General features: G+C 39.3%; 1 protein-coding gene across 1 annotated transcript in view; it reads right to left on the bottom strand.

The window, feature by feature from the left end:
• Positions 1–18,707, bottom strand: part of BMT2 (base methyltransferase of 25S rRNA 2 homolog) — a 62,221-nt gene that overhangs the window by 22,211 nt on the left and 21,303 nt on the right. Inside the window, exons 2-3 of the mRNA XM_044993850.1 lie at positions 18,127–18,268; positions 11,070–11,243 (exon numbers count right to left, since the gene is read on the bottom strand). Of these exons, the coding sequence (XP_044849785.1) occupies positions 11,070–11,243; positions 18,127–18,268 (316 nt within the window). The remainder of the gene's footprint in view (positions 1–11,069; positions 11,244–18,126; positions 18,269–18,707) is intronic.

Raw genomic sequence — 18,707 nt, 5'->3', positions numbered from 1 at the left:
GAGACAAGCATTCCTCAAACTTATCTGATGAGGCCCCTTCTGCTTTGCGTCTGTAGTAGTTTATGTTCCCTCCCCCCGTCCCCCAGCTCTGAAGGCAAAGTGGAGAGCAGCAGCTGCTGACTGGGCACCCAGCTCTGATGGCAACACCGCGCCAGCACAGAAGTAAGGGTGGCAATATGAAAAGTGATATTCGTCAACACCACTTTTTACAACAGACTCAGCGCCCTATTGCCACCTTTACTTCTGTGCTGCTGCTGCCACCTGGGGCTGACAGCCGGAGCCCTGCTGCCTCCAAGTGAGGGATTGGGGGGTGGAGGGAAGGAGATTCTGAGCAGCGGGATTCAAGCTGTCAGCCCCGGGGTGGTGGGGCTCCGGCTGTCCCCTTTATTCCCGCCCAGGGCCGACGAGAGGAGGCGGGAAGCTGGTACAAATTACCAGGGCCTGGTGGTCCGAAAGGGGGCCCGAGGCCCGGCTTCGTCGGCCCTGTTTAGCCAGTCCGCCCTTGCTGGAGGGCCCAAAAAATGTTTTTCACCAGGGCCCAAACCCACTCTCGGCAGCCCTGTTCCCGCCTCCTGGGCATGCAGGGCCCTTCTGCACGAGCCCTAGCCACTTGGGGCTGACAGCCAGAACTCTTTAAATATAATAATAAATAAATAAATAATAATAATATAATGCTTCATGCCTGTATGTGATGTTATCTGCACCAGATCCAGATTGAAATTTAAGCTGTTTTTAAGGCAGAATTTTAACAAGATCCGTGTTTTTACTAGTGTTGAAATAAGCTCCCTTGGGCACTAGTTCATAAGTTTACTTCTAAAACTATTAGAAAATACGAAACATGAGGTACAGCTTGACTGTACTAGCTGCATTTTAACTAAATTATGGAAAGTAAACTACTGTTCATTTTTAGACTATGAATACATGCCTTAAAAATGCTTGTAAAAGATCTGAGAAATGAGACAGCAAATCAGTTTTATTAGTTGCATCCCAGTGGACTAAAATCACGATGAATTCTCAGTCATTTAAAAGTATTTTCTATCTGGCATGTCAATAAGAATCACTATAGCATCCATCAGCCTTTTTCCCTGCAAGTATCTACAATACAAGAAGTGTTCAATTCTGCAACAGCAGCAACTTTAGCCACATCACACAGCATGTCAGTTACTAATCCTACAGAACTATGGATTTCCCAAGAGCCCCTAGAGTAGACATTTTATTTTATTTTTTTGGCTGCAACTGTTGCCAGTATGATTAGTAGTGCAGGACTACAAGAACAACATTTTAAAACAGAATTAATACTACACATAGTTCCATCAGTTAAGATTAGGGTGACCAGATGTCCCAATTTTATAGGGACAGTCCTGATTTTTGGGTCTTTTTCATATGTAGGCTCCTATTACCCCCCACCCTCTGTCCTGATTTTTCACACTTGCTGTCTGGTCACCCTAGTTAAGGTCCTATGAGACTTTCCATTGGCTTCAATGGCTAGATGATAAAAATTCACTCCAAAATGAAAGTGACAAATTCTCAGTTGGTAAGAAGTTTCCACAAAAATAAAGTGCTCTCCCACAAAATACTGATAGTTAGACGTGCAGAAACAAAAACACCTCTGATACTAAGATACTTTGTTGTTCTCCTGTATAACAAAACTGATTAAATTTAAAAACAAATACTAATAGATGATTAAAAACAGATTTTGTATTTAAATACATTTTCTAAAAATAAACTATTTAAAATTAAATCTGAAGTTATATTAAGACCTCAAGTTACTAGAATCTGTTAAAATCATTTAAATTAAAGTATGCTGCATCAATGAGCCCTCCTCAAATTTTAATGAGTTAAAGGGTGCTGCTTTTTTAAAATTATACACAGAATCAGAGGGAAAACATTCTTATCTTCTGAGGTCAACTCAAGCTTTATAAATATGTCACAATGTCAGGTACTGCATTAAGTATCTAAGTTATTTACATTCTTTACAATGGAGCAAATGCTGGTATTTATATTTGTCCAAATATAATTACTTTCAGATTCTGTTGTGCAGAAAAGCTCTCCCTTTGGTTTTAGTTTAGGCAGCAGGTAAACAGAGGACATTTTCTTCAGTTGGATTAGTTCATTCAAAGTTGAGAAACTGACTGGGAGCTGAAAAAGCTGTAAAGCTTACTTCCTTTTCCAATAAAAACCAGGTGGAAGAGGATGAGATCTACTAATTCTAAAAATTAGAAGGAAACTGGGTGAGATTTTTAAAGATATTTAGGCACCTGAAGATGCAGATAGCTACCTAATCTGCTTAGGTGGGGTTTTTTTGGGGAGGGGGGGGGGAAGAGGGAGAGGGAGTTAAACTACAAACCTACCTTCATCTTTAGGTACATAAAGACCCTTGAAAATCTGTCCCATGATGACCAGAAACAATCAATAAACTACTGTTAATATTTCCTTTGTTTAATAAATCAATTTTAAATGCAAAATATATTTTGATTAAATTTACTTTTTTTCTTATGTATCCAGCACATTTTAAAAGGTACTTGTGTTTAACTAACAAGAAGCCATTTAAAAAAAATCTGCTTTTGTACATTTAATTTAATTCTAATTTCCATCCAAATGCAGCTTGACACAAATCCAGGAGTAAAAAACCTGGAAAAAATGTAAAAAAAACAAAAAAAAACAAAAAACCCCACATTTATTCAGGATCTTTATTTTCATGTTAAACTATATCATTACTTAAATGAATGCATGTAGATATAGTGTATCCTCCTGGTTAGCACAAAAGACTAAGGTAAAGGCTATATCTGGTTGTAAATCAACAAGAATTAACCTATCTTTAGGAAGGTAAAAGTACAAATGCAAACCAATAATTTAAATCAAGGTTTCCAACTTGCTGATTCAAGTAATGATTACAATTCCGAACTCAAAGCACTGATTTAAATGAGTCCACCCTGTTAAAAATTAAACTGTCCTTCAATCTTTAAAAAAAAATTGTTTTATGTCAGTGTATCTGAAAATTTTGTAATACTCAAGAAACCATCTGGAACAATCATTTATCCCAATTAAATGTATTTACCTTACAGCCTACGTTTATAAGCCATTACTAAGTAACGTATAAAACCAGGTGCTGAGTCTACACAAGATTCCTTCCTCCCCCACACCTCCCACTCAAACCTAGCAGCAAACCCATCTGACTTATTTTATATAGCTCATGCATTCATGCACCTTTAACATTCTATGACAGAATCAAAGGTGAAAGTATTCAAATTGTATTTTCACATTTTTAAGCTTCATCTTTAGGGGCAGAGATACCACTGAATAATTTGTTCCCCTTTTCTTAAGAACACCTGGAGAACCCCCCTTGGCTATTACAGTATAATAACTGGCTAGTACAGGGGTCGACAACCTTTCAGAAGTGGTGTGCCGAGTCTTCATTTATTCACTCTAATTTAAGGTTTCACGTGCCAGTAATACATTTTAATGTTTTTAGAAGGTCTCTTTCTCTAAGTTTATAATATATAACTAAACTATTGTTGTATGTAAAGCAGATAAGGTTTTTAAAATGTTTAAGATGCTTCATTTAAAATTAAATTAAAATGCAGAGCCCCCCGGACCAGTGGCCAGGACCCTGGCAGTGAGAGTGCCACTGAAAAAATCAGCTTGTGTGCCGCCTTCGGCACGCGTGCCATAAGTTGCCTACCCCATGGCTAGTAGTTAGTATCAATGCATCATCTTTCAAAGCCTTACACAGATTGAACCTTGTATTCTTAACAGAACCCAAATCACTGTAAATTGTGATAGCTGTTTGTGATGTGGACATCTACCATCATAGAAACTGGGCAAATAGCCAGAAATCCATATTAAGGCAAGAACAGTTAGTTGTTGTTGCCTTGGACCAGATCTGGGCTGCTGATTTAGACCACTTCTCTGACAGGATTTAGATAACAGACCACTGTTATCTCATAATACTAATAACTTACACAGTGAACTACACATTTTTCAAAATAAGGAAACACTTTTCTGTTAACAGCCCAAGAAGATACATCAGTGTATCTCCAATATTGTGCACAAGATACAATACATTCTTCCAAGTGTGACAGTTTCTCCTCCTAAACTGAAAGAGGAAGCAAACAAAGTTCCTTGCACTGGTCACAGTTGCAATGTGTGGAACGCTCCAGGAAACCTCAAACCTGCAATAAGCTTTATGCAGGCAAACTGCTGGGCCCATGCACAGCTAACGGAAGGCCCAGGGCCTTAATAGGTAGATTGTTCAGGGCAGCGTGAACTCCCCAATTCCTCTTCTAAAATGTATTTAAATAAAATGCAGAATGATTTCAAGAGCAGACCATTTTAGGCTACTTATCCCTTTTGAGTTCATCTAACAGTTCACAAAAGTATGATAAAAAATTGCATTTTATGTATTATAATAGCATGGCAGTGCCACTACTACAGTTAACGTAGTGTTCACAACTTCTATTTAAAGGCCATACAGTCACAGAAGATTAGGGTTGGAAGAGACCTCAGGAGGACCTCAAAGCAGGACCAACCCCAATTGAATCATCCCAGCCAGGGCTTTGTCAAGCTGGGCCTTAAAAACTCCTCCATCATCCCTAAGTAACCCATTCCAGCACTTCACCACCTTCAACCCTTTAAGTACTCTAAAATAGACATGCTTGGCTGGATTCCTTTGAAATCTGGTGTGCCTCAAGAGGATGCAAGGTAGGGTAGATAACCCAAATTTGGAGTACTTTGAGTTAGGGGTTGCAGAGATACGCCTCCTGCCCCCAGCCATTTTTCAAAAATTTCCAGGTGGGGTTTTTTGTACAGAGCTTGAGATGAAACTATTGATGTGATGTGGGTCAAAATGGTCTCAATCTGTTGAGTTTTACCCAAGACAGTGCATGGCACCCATTAAATCTTTGGGGCACCCAAACGAAACAGCATTTATAAAAATGTACACTTTTTACAGTGCACATATGCTAATACATGCGTGGACACACACAAAAGGCTAGAGAATTTCCATTCCTGCCATTTGATATGGTTTAAATCTCAACTCTTAAAATGCTCTAAAATCTGATGAGTTAATTGGATTGCTTCAATATTTAATGTTACATATAGGGGCACAGGATAGCATTAGTGATCCAGATTTGGGGACATATGACCAAGGAGTTCCCAAGTTACTGAGTACCCTCTCCCCAAAAAAAAAACCCATGCAAAAAAAGTTTCCTTCTGCTGCCTTGTACTGTTAGACTGAGAGGTTCTAATGTTTGGGTAAATCAGAGACCTCATTAAGATTGATGTGAACTCACCCTTCAGTTAATATAACTAATGCTGCGAGTCTGCCACGGAGGTCACTGATTCTATGACTTTCAGTGACCTCTGTAGCAGCTGGTGATGGCCCAGGGGCTGCCCAAACCAGGCAGCCTCTAGGCCAGCAGCAGCAGTTTGGGTGTGTGGGAAGGGGTTCAGGGCTAGGATCAGCGGGCTGGGGAGTGTGGGGGAGGCACTTACCTCAGGGTGGGGGGCTCCCCACCTCCCACTGGAATGGCCCCCCAGCTCCCAGGCAGTGGAAGGGTGGGGAGGGGTCTCTGTGCCATGTGTTGCCAGTGCGCCCCAACCTGAAGCTCCCATTGGTTGCAGTTCCTGGCCAATGGGAGCTGCAGCAGCCGGCCGTTGTTGCAGTTGCAGCAGAGGCTGAGCCTCTGCCATGGAAGGACATGGAGCCGGGTAGGAACCCACTGCCAGCCTCGCCAACATTCCTCCCCTCCCCCACACCACCCCAAGCATCAGCAGGGGTCCCAGGCCACACACCGCAGCCTGACCATCCCCTCTCCCCAGCACCCGCGGCCTCTCCCACCCAAGTTTTGGTCATGGCAGGTATTTTTAGTAAAAGTCATGGACGGGTCACAGGTCCGTGAATTTTTGTTTACGACTCATGACCTGTCCATAAGAACAGCCATACTGTGTCAGACCAAAGGTCCATCTAGCCCACTAGCCTGTATTCTGACATTGGCCAATTCCAGATGCCCCAGAGGGAATGAACAGAACATGTAATCATCAAGTGATCTAGCCCGTTGTCCATTCCCCACTTCTGGCAAACAGAGGCTAGGGACACCAACCCTGCTCATCCTGGCTAACAGCCACTGATGGACCTATCCTCCATGAGGTTTTTTGTTTTGTTTTTTTAAACCCTGTTATAACCTTGGCCTTCACAACATCCTCTGGCAAGTAGTTCCACAGGTTGACTGTGCATTCTGTGAAAAAAATACTTCCTTTTGTTTGTTTTAAACCTGCTGCCTATTAATTTCATTTGATGACCCCTAGTTTTTGTATTATGAGTAAATATCACTTCCTTATTTACTTTCTCCACACTAGCCATAATTTTTTAGACCTCTATCATATCCCCCGCTTAGTCTTTTTTGCAAGCTGAAAAGTCCCAGTCTTATGAATCTCTCCTGATATAGCAGATGTTCCATACCCCTAATAATTTTTGTTGCCCTTTTCTGAACCTTTTCCAATTCCAATATTCCAATTTTTTGAGATGGGGCAACCACATCTGCATGCAGTATTCAAGATGTGGGTGTACCATGGATTTATACAGAGGCTATATGATACTTTCTGTCTTATTATCTATCCCTTTCTTAATGATTTCCAACATTCTGTTTGCACATTGAGTGGATGTTTTCAGAGAAGTTGCCACAATGACTCCAACATCTCTTTCTTAACTGGTAACAGATAATTTAGACCCCATCATGAATAGTTGGGATTATGTTTTCCAATGTGCATTACTTTGTATTTATCAACACTGAATTTAATCTGCTGTTTTGTTGCCCAGTCACCCAGTTTTGTGAGATCCTTCTGTAGCTCTTCACAGTCTGTCTGGGACTTAACTATCTTGAGTAGTTTTTCCATCATCTGCAGATTTTGCCACCTGCCTATTTATTCCTTTTTCCAGATCATTTATGAATACGTTGAATAGGACTGGACTCAGTACAGACACCCGGGGGACACCACTATTTACCTCGCTCCATTCTGAAAACTGACCATTTATTCCTACCTTTGGTTTCCGATCTTTTAACCAACTACCACTCCACGAGAGGACCTTCCCTCTTATCCCATTACTGCTTACTTTGCTTAATAGCCTTTGATGAGGGACCTTGTCAAACGCTTTCTGAAAATCTAAATGCACTATATCCACTGAATCCCCCTTGTCCACATGCTTGTTGACCCCCTCAAAGAATTCTAGTAGATTGGTGAGGCATGATTTCCCTTTACAAAAAACATGTTGACTATTCCCCAACAAAATTATGTTCATTTATGTGTCTGGTTGAAACTATAGTAACGATGAAGTATTCACCCACGAAAGCTCATGCTCCAATACGTCTGTTAGTCTATAAGGTGCCACAGGACTCTTTGCTGCTTTTACAGATCCAGACTAACATGGCTACCCCTCTGATACTATAGTAAAGAAGAAAATTGTCAGTTTACCCAATACTGAAGTCAGGCTTACTGGCCTGTAATTGCCAGAGTCACCTCTGGAGCCCTTTTTAAAATCTAGGGTCACATTAGCTATCCTCCAGTCATTTGATACAGAAGCTGATTTAAAAGATAGGTTACAGACTACAGTTAATAGCCCTGCATTTCACATTTCAGTTCCTTCAGAACTCTTGGGTGAATACCATCTGGTCTTGGAGACTTATTACTGTTTAGTTTATAAATTTTTCCAAAACCTCCTCTAATGACACCTCAATCTGGGACAGTTCCTCAGATGTGTCACCTAAAAAGAATGGCTCAGATTTGGGAATTTCCCTCACATCCTCAACCATGAAGACCGATGCAAAGAATTCATTGAGTTTCTCCTCAATGGCCTTATCCATGAGTGCTCCTTTAACATCTTGATCATCCAGTGGCCGCACTGGTTGTTTAGCAGGCTTCCTGCTTCTGATGTACTTAATTTTTTTGCTATTACTTTTTGAGTCTTTTGCTAGCTGTTCTTCAAATTCTTTTTTGGCCTTCCTAATTATATTTTTACACTTCATTTGCCAGTTTATATGCTCCTTTTTATTTTCCTCACTAGGATTTAACTTCCACTTTTTAAAGGATGCCTTTTTGCCTCTCACTGCTTCTTTTATTTTTTTGTTTAGCTCTGGTGGCTCTTTTTTGGTTCTCTTACTATGTTTTTTTAATTTGGGGTATACATTTAAGTTGAGCCTCTATTATGGTGTCTTTAAAAAGGTATTTTACTTTTGGTGCTGTAACAATTTCTGTTTAACTAACCTCCTCATTTTTGCATAGTCCTCTTTTTTTAAATTAAATGCTACAGTGTTGGGCCGCTGTGGTGTTTTCTCCACCACAGGGATGTTAAATTTAATTATATTATGGTCACTATTACCAAGCGGTCCAGTTATAGTCACCTCTTGGATCAGATCCTGTGCTCCACTTAGGACTAAATCAAGAATTGCCTCTCCTCTTGTGGGTTCCAGGTATAATTACTCCAAGAAACAGTCATTTAAGGTGTCAAGAAATTTTTTTTTAATCTCGGTATCCCATTCTGGAGGCAATACATACCAGTCAACATGGAGCTAGTTGAAATCCCCCACTATTATTGGTTTTTGTTTTTTTTTATAGCCTCTCTAATCTCCCTGAGCATTTCACAGTCACTATCACCATCCTGGTCAGGTGGTTAGTAATATATTCCTACTGCTATATTCTTATTATTCGAGCATGGAATTACTATCCATAGAGATTCTATGGTACAGTTTGGTTCATTTAAGATTTTTGACTTAATTTGATTCTACGCTTTCTTTCACATATAGTGCCAGTCCCCCACCAGCACGCCCTGTTCTGTCTTTTTGATATATTTTATACCCTGGTATTACTGTGTCCCATTGATTATCCTCATTGCCCCAAGTTTCTGTGATGCCTATTATATCAATATCCTCATTTAATATGAGGCACTAGTTCACCCATCTTATTATTTAGACTTCTAGCATTAGTATACAAGCACTTTAAAACTTGTCACTTTTTAGCTGTCTCCATTAAATGGTGTAATTGAATGAGGATTTTTTTCATTTTACTGTTTCTCATCAGTTCCTACCTATATTTTATCATCTTCCATACTCTCCTCCTTACTAGGACAGACAATCTCCATTAGTAGATCCTCCTCTAATGGATGTCTCTGTCCGAACCACATGCTCCTCTGCACCTGTTGGCTTTCCCTCAGCCCAGTCCATGACTTTTACTAAAAATACCAGTGACTAAAACGTAGCCTTAAACATAACTAAGGATAAGTTAATCACAAGCCACCGCAAAAGGAGTATTGCATGGGCATTTTTTCCTTGTTATCATTTAATAATGTTAGATGGAATCCTCTGGGTGAGAGTGAATGGGTTGTAAAAGGAGGTGAAGAGCTCGTACGTTTCAGCAACTGTGGGGTTGGCAGAGTAAAGGTGTATTAACAGGGCATACTGGGGCACACCTCTTCCATACCAAAACCTATGCAGGAAAACTGGAGACGAACCCACCTCCTCCTGTTTCCCTGCTCTGTTTCTGGAGCTGATAGTCAACAGTTAACTTGTTCACCCCCCAAAAAAAAATCACCTGCCAATATTACTGTTAAGTGTCTAATCATTGGCCCTGTTCACTGAATTTAATAGATAAATAGAAATTAATCATGGTTCATTTTACTTGATTTTTCTTTTTTTAAGTTAGGTGAACATCTATTCAGTTTATATGCTATAATTTATTAACCCCTTGACTAACTGAGCTTCTATTGCTGAGCAAGTGTAACTCCAACAGAGTCGACAAAATTTTGAAGAGAATAATTTTTAGTTTGATTTTTGGGCGAGGAGGAAAGAAGCGCAGAGAAATCAGGTTCTGAAGGGAACTCAGGTTGCAACCTCAATTATGTAGTGGATACTGTGCATCTCTGTAATACAAAATAGTATTAGAGAACAAATTGTCCGTTTTCTGTTTTGATTCTAATCACTTTGTACAGGGACACTTATGGCATTTACAAGTTATTCTAACGGAGTTAAAGGCACAAAGATACTAACCGATGTGGACATAAGATATTCATTAACAACATGACCAACCTGCCCTTCATTTCCCTAATGAATAATACATACAACTTGTTCACAGGAGATATGGTACAGAAGTAAGATCTAGAAACGCTTCTGAAACTTAACAAAATACCGTGGCAGCTAAGCAGTCATAAGAGTTGATCCATGAATTTAAGAGCATAAATTAAATTTACTAATTTTATTTTTAAAAGCATATTAAAATTTAATGAGTATATATTTATGTAGTCTCATTACTATATTTGTTGTACAGTATGAATCTCTTCCCATTATAATAAGGTGGCAGAAATTTTAAACTATAGTAAAAGGTACAAAAGTTAAAGTTGAAAACAAGTCAGAATCTTGAGGGAAAAATACCTTAGAAGAGTACTGCATCTGTTAATTATGTACTTAAAAAAAAAAATCTATCAGAAAACCAAGAAGTTCAAGAAAGTTAGGCTTCAAGAAGTCATTTGGAAGTACGCAGGTAATGTCAAAGGACTTTGCCCATGTTCTTTTGTGTGGTTTTTTTTTGGGGGGGGGGGTGTTAAAAAGAGTGTAATCATATGCACCCAATCCATATTTAGGCAAAGTGGATTGAGTTTCAAAAGTGCTGAATACAGCAGTTTCCCACTGATGCACTTTCCTCCTAAATGTTCCCTTTGTCCAAAACAAATTGTATTATAAATTGCACACCAAGAACACTAACAAGACAGAATTGTTCCACAAGTGGTTGTTGAGAGTTTTTTTTTTTTTAAATGAAAAAAAAAAAAGAGACAATTGTCAATTTCAGAATAAGTTCTAGGCCACAATTTTTGTAACATTAGCTTCCAAAAAATGTGATAATATGCTTCACAAATTTTTGTTAATATATACTTTTTTTTTAAACTCTCTTTGCTTTTTTAAAAACTATAAAAAGTTGCATTGGAAATACATTAGGCAATGCAATTTCACAGAAGTCAGTGTTATAAGATTGGGAAAAGTTCTCTTTTGCAAACTTTTTTACTATAGCAAAAAGTTACAACTTACTCCTCTGATATAGTTTCATGATTTGTAAAGCTGAAGTTGGGTAAGGGTTCTTCAATTTTAGGAGTCTGGAGAACATTTAAGGCTGAAGTGGTCTTAGATGCAACAACTGCTCTTTTCTCATCTTTTTCAAGTGCTTTTCTCTTTCCGCCATTTTGAAAATATTCTCGGCACACACTAAAAAAGAAAATATCCAAAGTAATATTTCAGCAGACCAATGGTAATGAGGTTTAGCAATACTTATAACTACAGGTACTTTGAGTCTACATGTTATCTAAAACTTGCAGTTAAATTAATTATTATTAAAAACGGATTATATCAAGCCTTGAGATGATCAAGACTTCTTTGTAAAAGTAAGTATCATTGGGGTTTACCTATATTAATTTGAGCTCAGCAGCAGCATGACAAACTGAGAATGAAGGAAAACACAGTTTTAAATGGAATTTAATAAAGGATACAATACATATTCAAAGACGAAAACCCACAATGTTATCTGTAGAATGCATTGTTTCCAATAGTTTTCAGAAGGCAATTATCCTCACTTCTTTGGACATTTATTGTCCATACAGATCACAAATGAAATGAGAAGTGACTTAATTGCTTCCAGATGTTTTGATCCAGAGGCAGTAGTCAAAAGCTGGACTAAGTTAAAATGAGGTATATGGATTTTTTTCCCCTTTTGGATAAGTTCCGTATTACCTATACATAAATAGATCCTAACTTTCAAGGAGAGGGAACATAGACCTAGTGAAAATACCCTTATCAGAGCTACAGTTAGAAGTATATTCAACCTTCTCCCCCACTTACATACTAGCTCTGTAGTCTCCAGAAATGGGGAGGGTTAGCAAATACTTGTAAGACACTTCTTGGAAAGGAGGACTATAACCCAGTCATAAGGACAGGTGTAGGTAAACTAGACAGAAAGCAGAGAAGACTTAATTATAAGCATCATGCCCAGCCTTGAAAGCCACTCCAGTCTCACTCTAGAACCATGGAGGGCAAGAATGCAACTGTTTATAAGCATATATTAGTAATATCAACCAGAGCACAGAAGGGGTTTACCTTTGGATTACAGAGCTTTTTCCCTTATTATATAGTTTTGCTATTGTTGACTGCGTCATGGGTCATTGTAGGCTCCCAGTTTAAGACTAGAAAGGCTGGAACTGTCTCAGCATATATGAGAATATAAGGCCTTGTTTGTACTAGGAATCTTGTTTTAAAACATTGTAAATGTTTAGCTGCCTTTTTATTTTGTTTATATCATGTGAATCTGTTTTTCCATAGATCAGAGGCTTTGAATCTCTTCTTTCTGAGAGAGATATTGGTTTTGATATAGGGATCTAATTTCAGGTTCTTAGACAGTTATAATGTTTAAAACAGATTCTGAACTAAGACAGATGTCAGATGTTTTGGAAGAACATCTCTGGATGCAGTTTCTCCCAGTGAGGATTCCAAGGTCTGCACTAGAACAGAGAGCTCTTGAGACAATTCTATCAGTTACTACAAGTTCAATGTTCTGATTCTGTTCAAGCATTAGAAAAGCAATTTATGATTTTGTTACGATAGAAGAATTTTTAGATAGTTCTGCTGATCACCACCTTACAAGTGAGAGAAAATCCAGACTGGCTTTTGGAAAGACGAACAAGACAACATGGAATTCCATCTGCATCTAATTTAGGGCCCACTTCACCCCTTCCTTCTTGAAAGAACCTAACTAAATTTTAGAACCACATAATTATGCTAGCAAAAGCCCTACTGTGGATGCAGTTATACCAGTAAAAGAGTGCTTTTGCCATAACTTCTTTTGCTTGCAGAACCAGAATAGCTATACCAGCTGAAGCACTCTTTTGCCAGTAGATACTATTACACAAGGAGAATTTTGCTATAACCATCAAAACCTCTATGTGGAGACATGATCTTTGATTTGGAGTTAATTTCTAAAATGTGTCTTTCTGCTTCCCTTTATATTACAAAGCTATAGTCTTAAATACAAAAGGGAAGTGGGAAGACAACAAAAATTAGAATTTGAGGAAAGTACAGGCAGGGTATATGATTAATTTATTGTTCAAGCTTATTGCAATAGCACTCTAAGGTCATGGGGTCCAGAAATAATTCTGGAATTCAGCAGACAAACCTTGTATCAATCCTACAACTAAAGGGTTCCAAGGTATTCCCTGAAACAATCACATATACAGGGTGAGGCAGTCTCCTTATTTTAAGGCTGCAAATGGTCAGTTTCGATCACCATATATTGAATTTTTACAAACCATGAAGAAATATTTCAATTAAGCAATAAAAACATTATATAATCAAAAATGGAAGTTCACTAAATCTGCTTGCCACTTCCAAGGCAAAGCAGTTCCTTTTCCTGGTCAGCAGGGTTCCACAAATAATCTCTCTTTTAGCCTTCAAGGCTTAGTCCCCCTCTATCCCTGGGTCACAGAAACTTAGCACACAGATTCCTTCCTTTGTTCATGCCATTGCTTGGTTTGCCCCACACCTAATATTGTCTCTATTCAGGAGACTTACTATAGGAAAATTTCCTGGTATTTTCTGTTCCCTTTCACAGTGAGAAAGGCAGCCCCTCTTATGTGATGGCAGTCCAAAAGTGGTGCCCTTGTTAACCCTCTGGTCAACTGATTTGGCCACAGATCAGAGCTGGGGCCTAAACCCCAAAGGGCAGCACACCCTGACATAGCACTGTTATATATTGTTTGACATTTGGGATTATGTAGACAAAGAGAAAAGGGAGTAGCTCAAAAGCTTGTCTCTCTCATCAACAGAAGTTGGTCCAGTAAAAGATACTACCTCATCCACCTTGTCTCCCTGACAAAAGGAAAGTCATTTCCGCAAGAGAAACTTTATATACAGAACATGGTATAAGAAGTAACACAGGGATAGATTTTTATACTCTACATCTTTAATTAAATCCAGGTGCAAAACTTGATATGCTTATAAATCCACTGGGAAGTCATTAGAACATGTGACTCTTACATAGCAAAGATATGTATTAAAAAAATTAGCGCAGCTATAAAAAGCAGCAAGCAACCAACTTTTAAAAGTCCTCTGCAAATAAAACATTATGAAATAATTCATAGAGTGTATTACTGTCATGAGGTTATAAGGGAGGAGGTGTTGCCTTATATATTAAAAACATATACACCTGGACTGAGGTTGAGATAGAAATAAGAGAGACTTGTTGAAAGTCTCTGGGTAAGGATAAAAGGGGTAAAGGGTGAGGTCATGACAGGGGTCTACTATTGACCACCAAACCAGGAAGAAGTGGATGAGGCTTTTTTTTTTTTTAAACTAACAAAATCATCCAAATCACAGGAGTTGGTGGTGATGGGGGACTTAAACTACCCAGACATCTGTTGGGAAAACAGCAAGGCACAGATTATCCAACAAGTTCTTAGAATGTATTGGATACAATATTTTATTTCAGAAGGTGGAGAAAGCTACTGTGACGGGAGGCTGTTCTAGATTTGATTTTGGCAAATAGGGAGGAACTGGTTGAGAATTTGAAAGACAATGGATTTCAAGAAGACAGACCAGCAAACTCGGAGTCGGTAGGTAAAATCCCATGGGAAGCAAGTCTAAGGGGAAAAACAATGGAAGACTGTTGGCAGTTTTTCAAAGAGACATTATTAAGGGCACAAGAGCAAACTATCCTACTGCGTAGGAAAGATAGGAAGTATGGCAAGAGACCACCCTGGCTAAGCCAGGAGATCTTCAGTGATTTAAAATTCAAAAGAGTCCTACAAAAAGTGGAAACTCGGTCAAATTACAAAAGAAGAACAAATAAACACAAGTATGTAGGGACAAAATTAAAAAAAGCTAAGGCACAAAACAAGATTAAACTAGCTAGAGACATAAAAGGAAACAAGAAAACATTCTACAAATACATTAGAAGCAAGAGGAAGACCAAGGATAGGGTATGTCCATTACTCAATAAGGGGGGGGAGAATAACAGAAAATGTGGAAATGGCAGAGGTGCTTAATGACTTCATTTCAGTTTTCACCAAGAAGATTGGTGGTGATTGGACGTCTAACATAGTGAATGCCAGTGAAAATGAGGTAGGATCAGAGTCTAAAATAGGGAAAGAACAAGTCAAAAATTACTTAGACAAGTTAAATATCTTCAGATCACCAGGGCCTGATAGACTACCGAAGGAGCTGACTGAGGAGATATCTGAGCCATTAGCAATTATCTTTGAAAAGTCATGGTTGACGGGAGACACTCCAGAAGACTGGAAAAAGGGAAAATCTAGTGCCCATCTATAAAAAGGGAAATAAGGACAACCTGTGGAATTCCAGACCAGTCAGTTTAACTTCTGTACCCAGAAAGATACTGGAGCAATCAATTTGCAAACACCTAGAAGATAATAAGGTGATAAACAACAGTCAGCATGGATTTGTCAAGGACAAATTACGTCAAACCAACCTGATAGCTTTCTTTGACAGGGTAACAAGCCTTGTAGATAGGGGGAAGCAGTAGATGGGGTATATCCTGACTTTAGTAAGGCTTTTTATACTGTCTCGCAAGACCTTCTCATAAACAAAATAGGGAAATACAACCTAGCTGGAGCTACTATAAGGTGGGTGCATAACTGGCTGGAAAACCATTCCCAGAGAGTAGTTATCAGAGGTTCACGCTCATGATGGAAGGGCATAATGAGTGGAGCCCATGGGCCAGTTCTGTTCAATATCTTCATCAATGATTTAGATAATGGCATAGAGAGTACACCTAGAAAGTCTGTGAACGATACCAAGCTGGGAGGGGTTGCAAGTGCTTTGGAGGATAGGATTAAAATTCAAAATGATCTGGAGAAATGGTGTGAAGTAAATAGAATGAAATACAAAAAGGACAAATGCAAAGTACTTCACTTTGGAAGAAAATCAGTTGCACACATACAAAATGGGAAATGACTGCCTGGGAAGGAGTACTGCGGAAAGGGATCTGGGGGTCAGAGTGGATCATAGAATATTAGGGTTGGAAGAGACCTCAGGAGGTCATCTAGTCCAATCCCCTGTTCAAAGCAGGACCAACACCAATTAAATCATCCCAGCAGGGCTTTTTCTAGACGGGCCTTGAAAACCCCTAAGGTAACCCATTCCAGTGCTTCACCACACACATAGTGAAATACTGTTTCCTAATATCCAACCTAGACCTCCCCCACTGCAACTTGACAGAACAAGAAGCAATGGTCTCATCTGCCACCACTGTCACTGCCACAGCCTAGCTCCATCCTCTTTGGACCTCCCTTCAGGTAGTTGAAGGCTGCTATCAAATACCCCCTCATTCTTCTCTTCTGCAGACAAAAATAAACCCAGTTCCCCATAGCATCTCCTCATAAGTCATGTGCACCAGCCCCCTAATCATTTTCATTGCCCTCTGCTGGACTCTCTTCAATTTGTCCACATCCCTTCTGCAGTGGGGGGACCAAAACTGGACATAATACTCCATCCAGGTGTGGCCTCACCAGTTCCGAATAGAGGGGAATAATCACTTCCCTCGATCTGCTGGCAATGATCCTACTAATACAGCCCAATATGCCCTTGGCCTTCTTGGCAACAAGGGCACACTGCTGACTCATATCCAGCTTCTCGTCCACTGTAACCCCCAGGTCCTTTTCTGCAGAACTGCCGCTTAGCCAATTGGTTCCCAGCCTGTAGCGGTGAATGGGATTCTTCCTTCCTAAGTGCAGGACTCTGCACTTGTCCTAGTTGAACCTCATCAGATTTCTTTTAGCCCAATCCTCCAATTTGTCTAGGCCACTCTGGACCCTATCCCTACCCTCCAGGGTATCTACCCACCTTAGTGTCATCTGCAAACTTGCTGAGGGTGCAATTCATCCCATCATCCAGATTAATATGTTGAACAAAACCGGCCCCAGGACCAACCCCTGGAGCACTCCACTTGATACCGGCTGCCAACAAGACTTCGAGCCATTGATCACTACCCGTTGAGCCCAAAAATCTAGCCAGCTTTCTATCCACCTTATAGTCCATTAATCCAATCCATACTACTTTAACTTCCTGGCAAGAATACTGTGGGAGACCGTATCAAAACAACAAGCTAAATATGAGTCAATAGTGTAATGCTGTTGCAAAAAAAAAAAAAGCAAACATAATTCTGGGACATATTAGCAGGAGTATTGTAAGCAAGACACGAGAAGTAATTCTTCCGCTCTACTCTGCGCTGATTAGGCCTCAACTGGAGTATTGTGTCCAGTTCTGGGTGCCACCTTTCAGGAAAGATGTGGAAAAATTGGAGAAAGTCTAGAGAAGAGCAACAAAAATGATTAAAGGTCTAGAAAACATGACCTATGAGGGAAGATTGAAAAAACTGGGTTTGTTTAGTCTCAAGAAGAGAAGACTGAGAAGGGACATAACAGTTTTCAAGTACACAGAAGGTTGTTACAAGGAAGATGGAGAAAATTTGTTGTTCTTAACCTCTGAGGATAGGACAAGAAGCAATAGGCTTAAATTGCAGCAAGGGTGGTTTAGGTTGGACATGAAGAAAAACTTCCGAACTGTCAGAGTGGATAAGCACTGGAATAAATTGCCTAGGGAGGTTGTGGAATCTCCATCATTGAGGATTTTTAAGAGCAGGTTGGACAAACATTTGTGAGAGATGGTCTAGATAAACTTAGTCCTGCCCTGAGTGCAGGGGACTGGACTAGATGACCTCTCGAGGTCCCTTCCAGTTTTATGATTACCTCAATTTGAGGAGTCTAGATTTAGAACCAAGTACTAATCATGTTCTTTATAACAAGTTTCGCTGCTAACCGTTTCAACACAAAGTTTCACTAAAGCTAGTTGGGAATGCTTTAATCTGGATTTAAAATCAAAATTCAGAACATCACATGCTAAAATTCTAAGAATAGTGAGATAGAACAATGGGAAATCTGATGCTTACTTAAAAATAATCACACAATAAAACATGAGTGTTGGAGATAAGAACAGAAGGCAAGAATATGCTCTCCACTGAAGACTCAGATTGCTAGTTTGAGACAGAGTTTAGAATCCTATTTTGTTAAACCATACAAAGATTTACCTGCTACACCATTCAATTCGACCTTCCCCTTCACAAGATTTTGTCCAGTGATTATCTGCAAGATTTTTCATTGCCACAGCATATTCACAAAGAGTTTCCTCATCCTCACAGTGTTCACGCCAGATCTTGTCAAAGTCACCCACTAAACAAAAACAAAAACAGAGTGTGAGCATAATATACATGTTTAATGTTTGACACCAGAAAGCAGCATCTAGTCTAAATGTCTTCTTCACAATCTTTAAAGTGTGAGCCAAGCATAAATTGATGCAGTGATATCTCCTTAAGTCTAAAGGCACCCTAAAAAAAGAGCAACAAAATTGCTCCCATTCATATCAAGTGTTAACATATTAAATCTACTTATAACTTACATGTCAACATGCTTAGCTATTTACTGCTAATCAAAGCCAACAAGGAAGAAGAGGGATGATTATGAAGAACCGCATGATCTACCTTAAATAGCAATTTATTTTGGTGTCATGAGCGGGCAAAGCATTACCATTGCTTTTCCTCCCCCATTTGACCTCTGATTGCAGTAGGAGTAGGTATACAAAAGTTTGCTAACTTGCATAACTGAGAAATCT

Source organism: Mauremys mutica, chromosome 1 (genome assembly GCF_020497125.1).
Source record: "Mauremys mutica isolate MM-2020 ecotype Southern chromosome 1, ASM2049712v1, whole genome shotgun sequence".
Classification (NCBI taxonomy): domain Eukaryota; kingdom Metazoa; phylum Chordata; order Testudines; family Geoemydidae; genus Mauremys; species Mauremys mutica.
The sequence above is the reverse complement of the archived record's forward strand: the minus strand, read 5'-3'. Positions and strand labels throughout refer to the sequence as shown.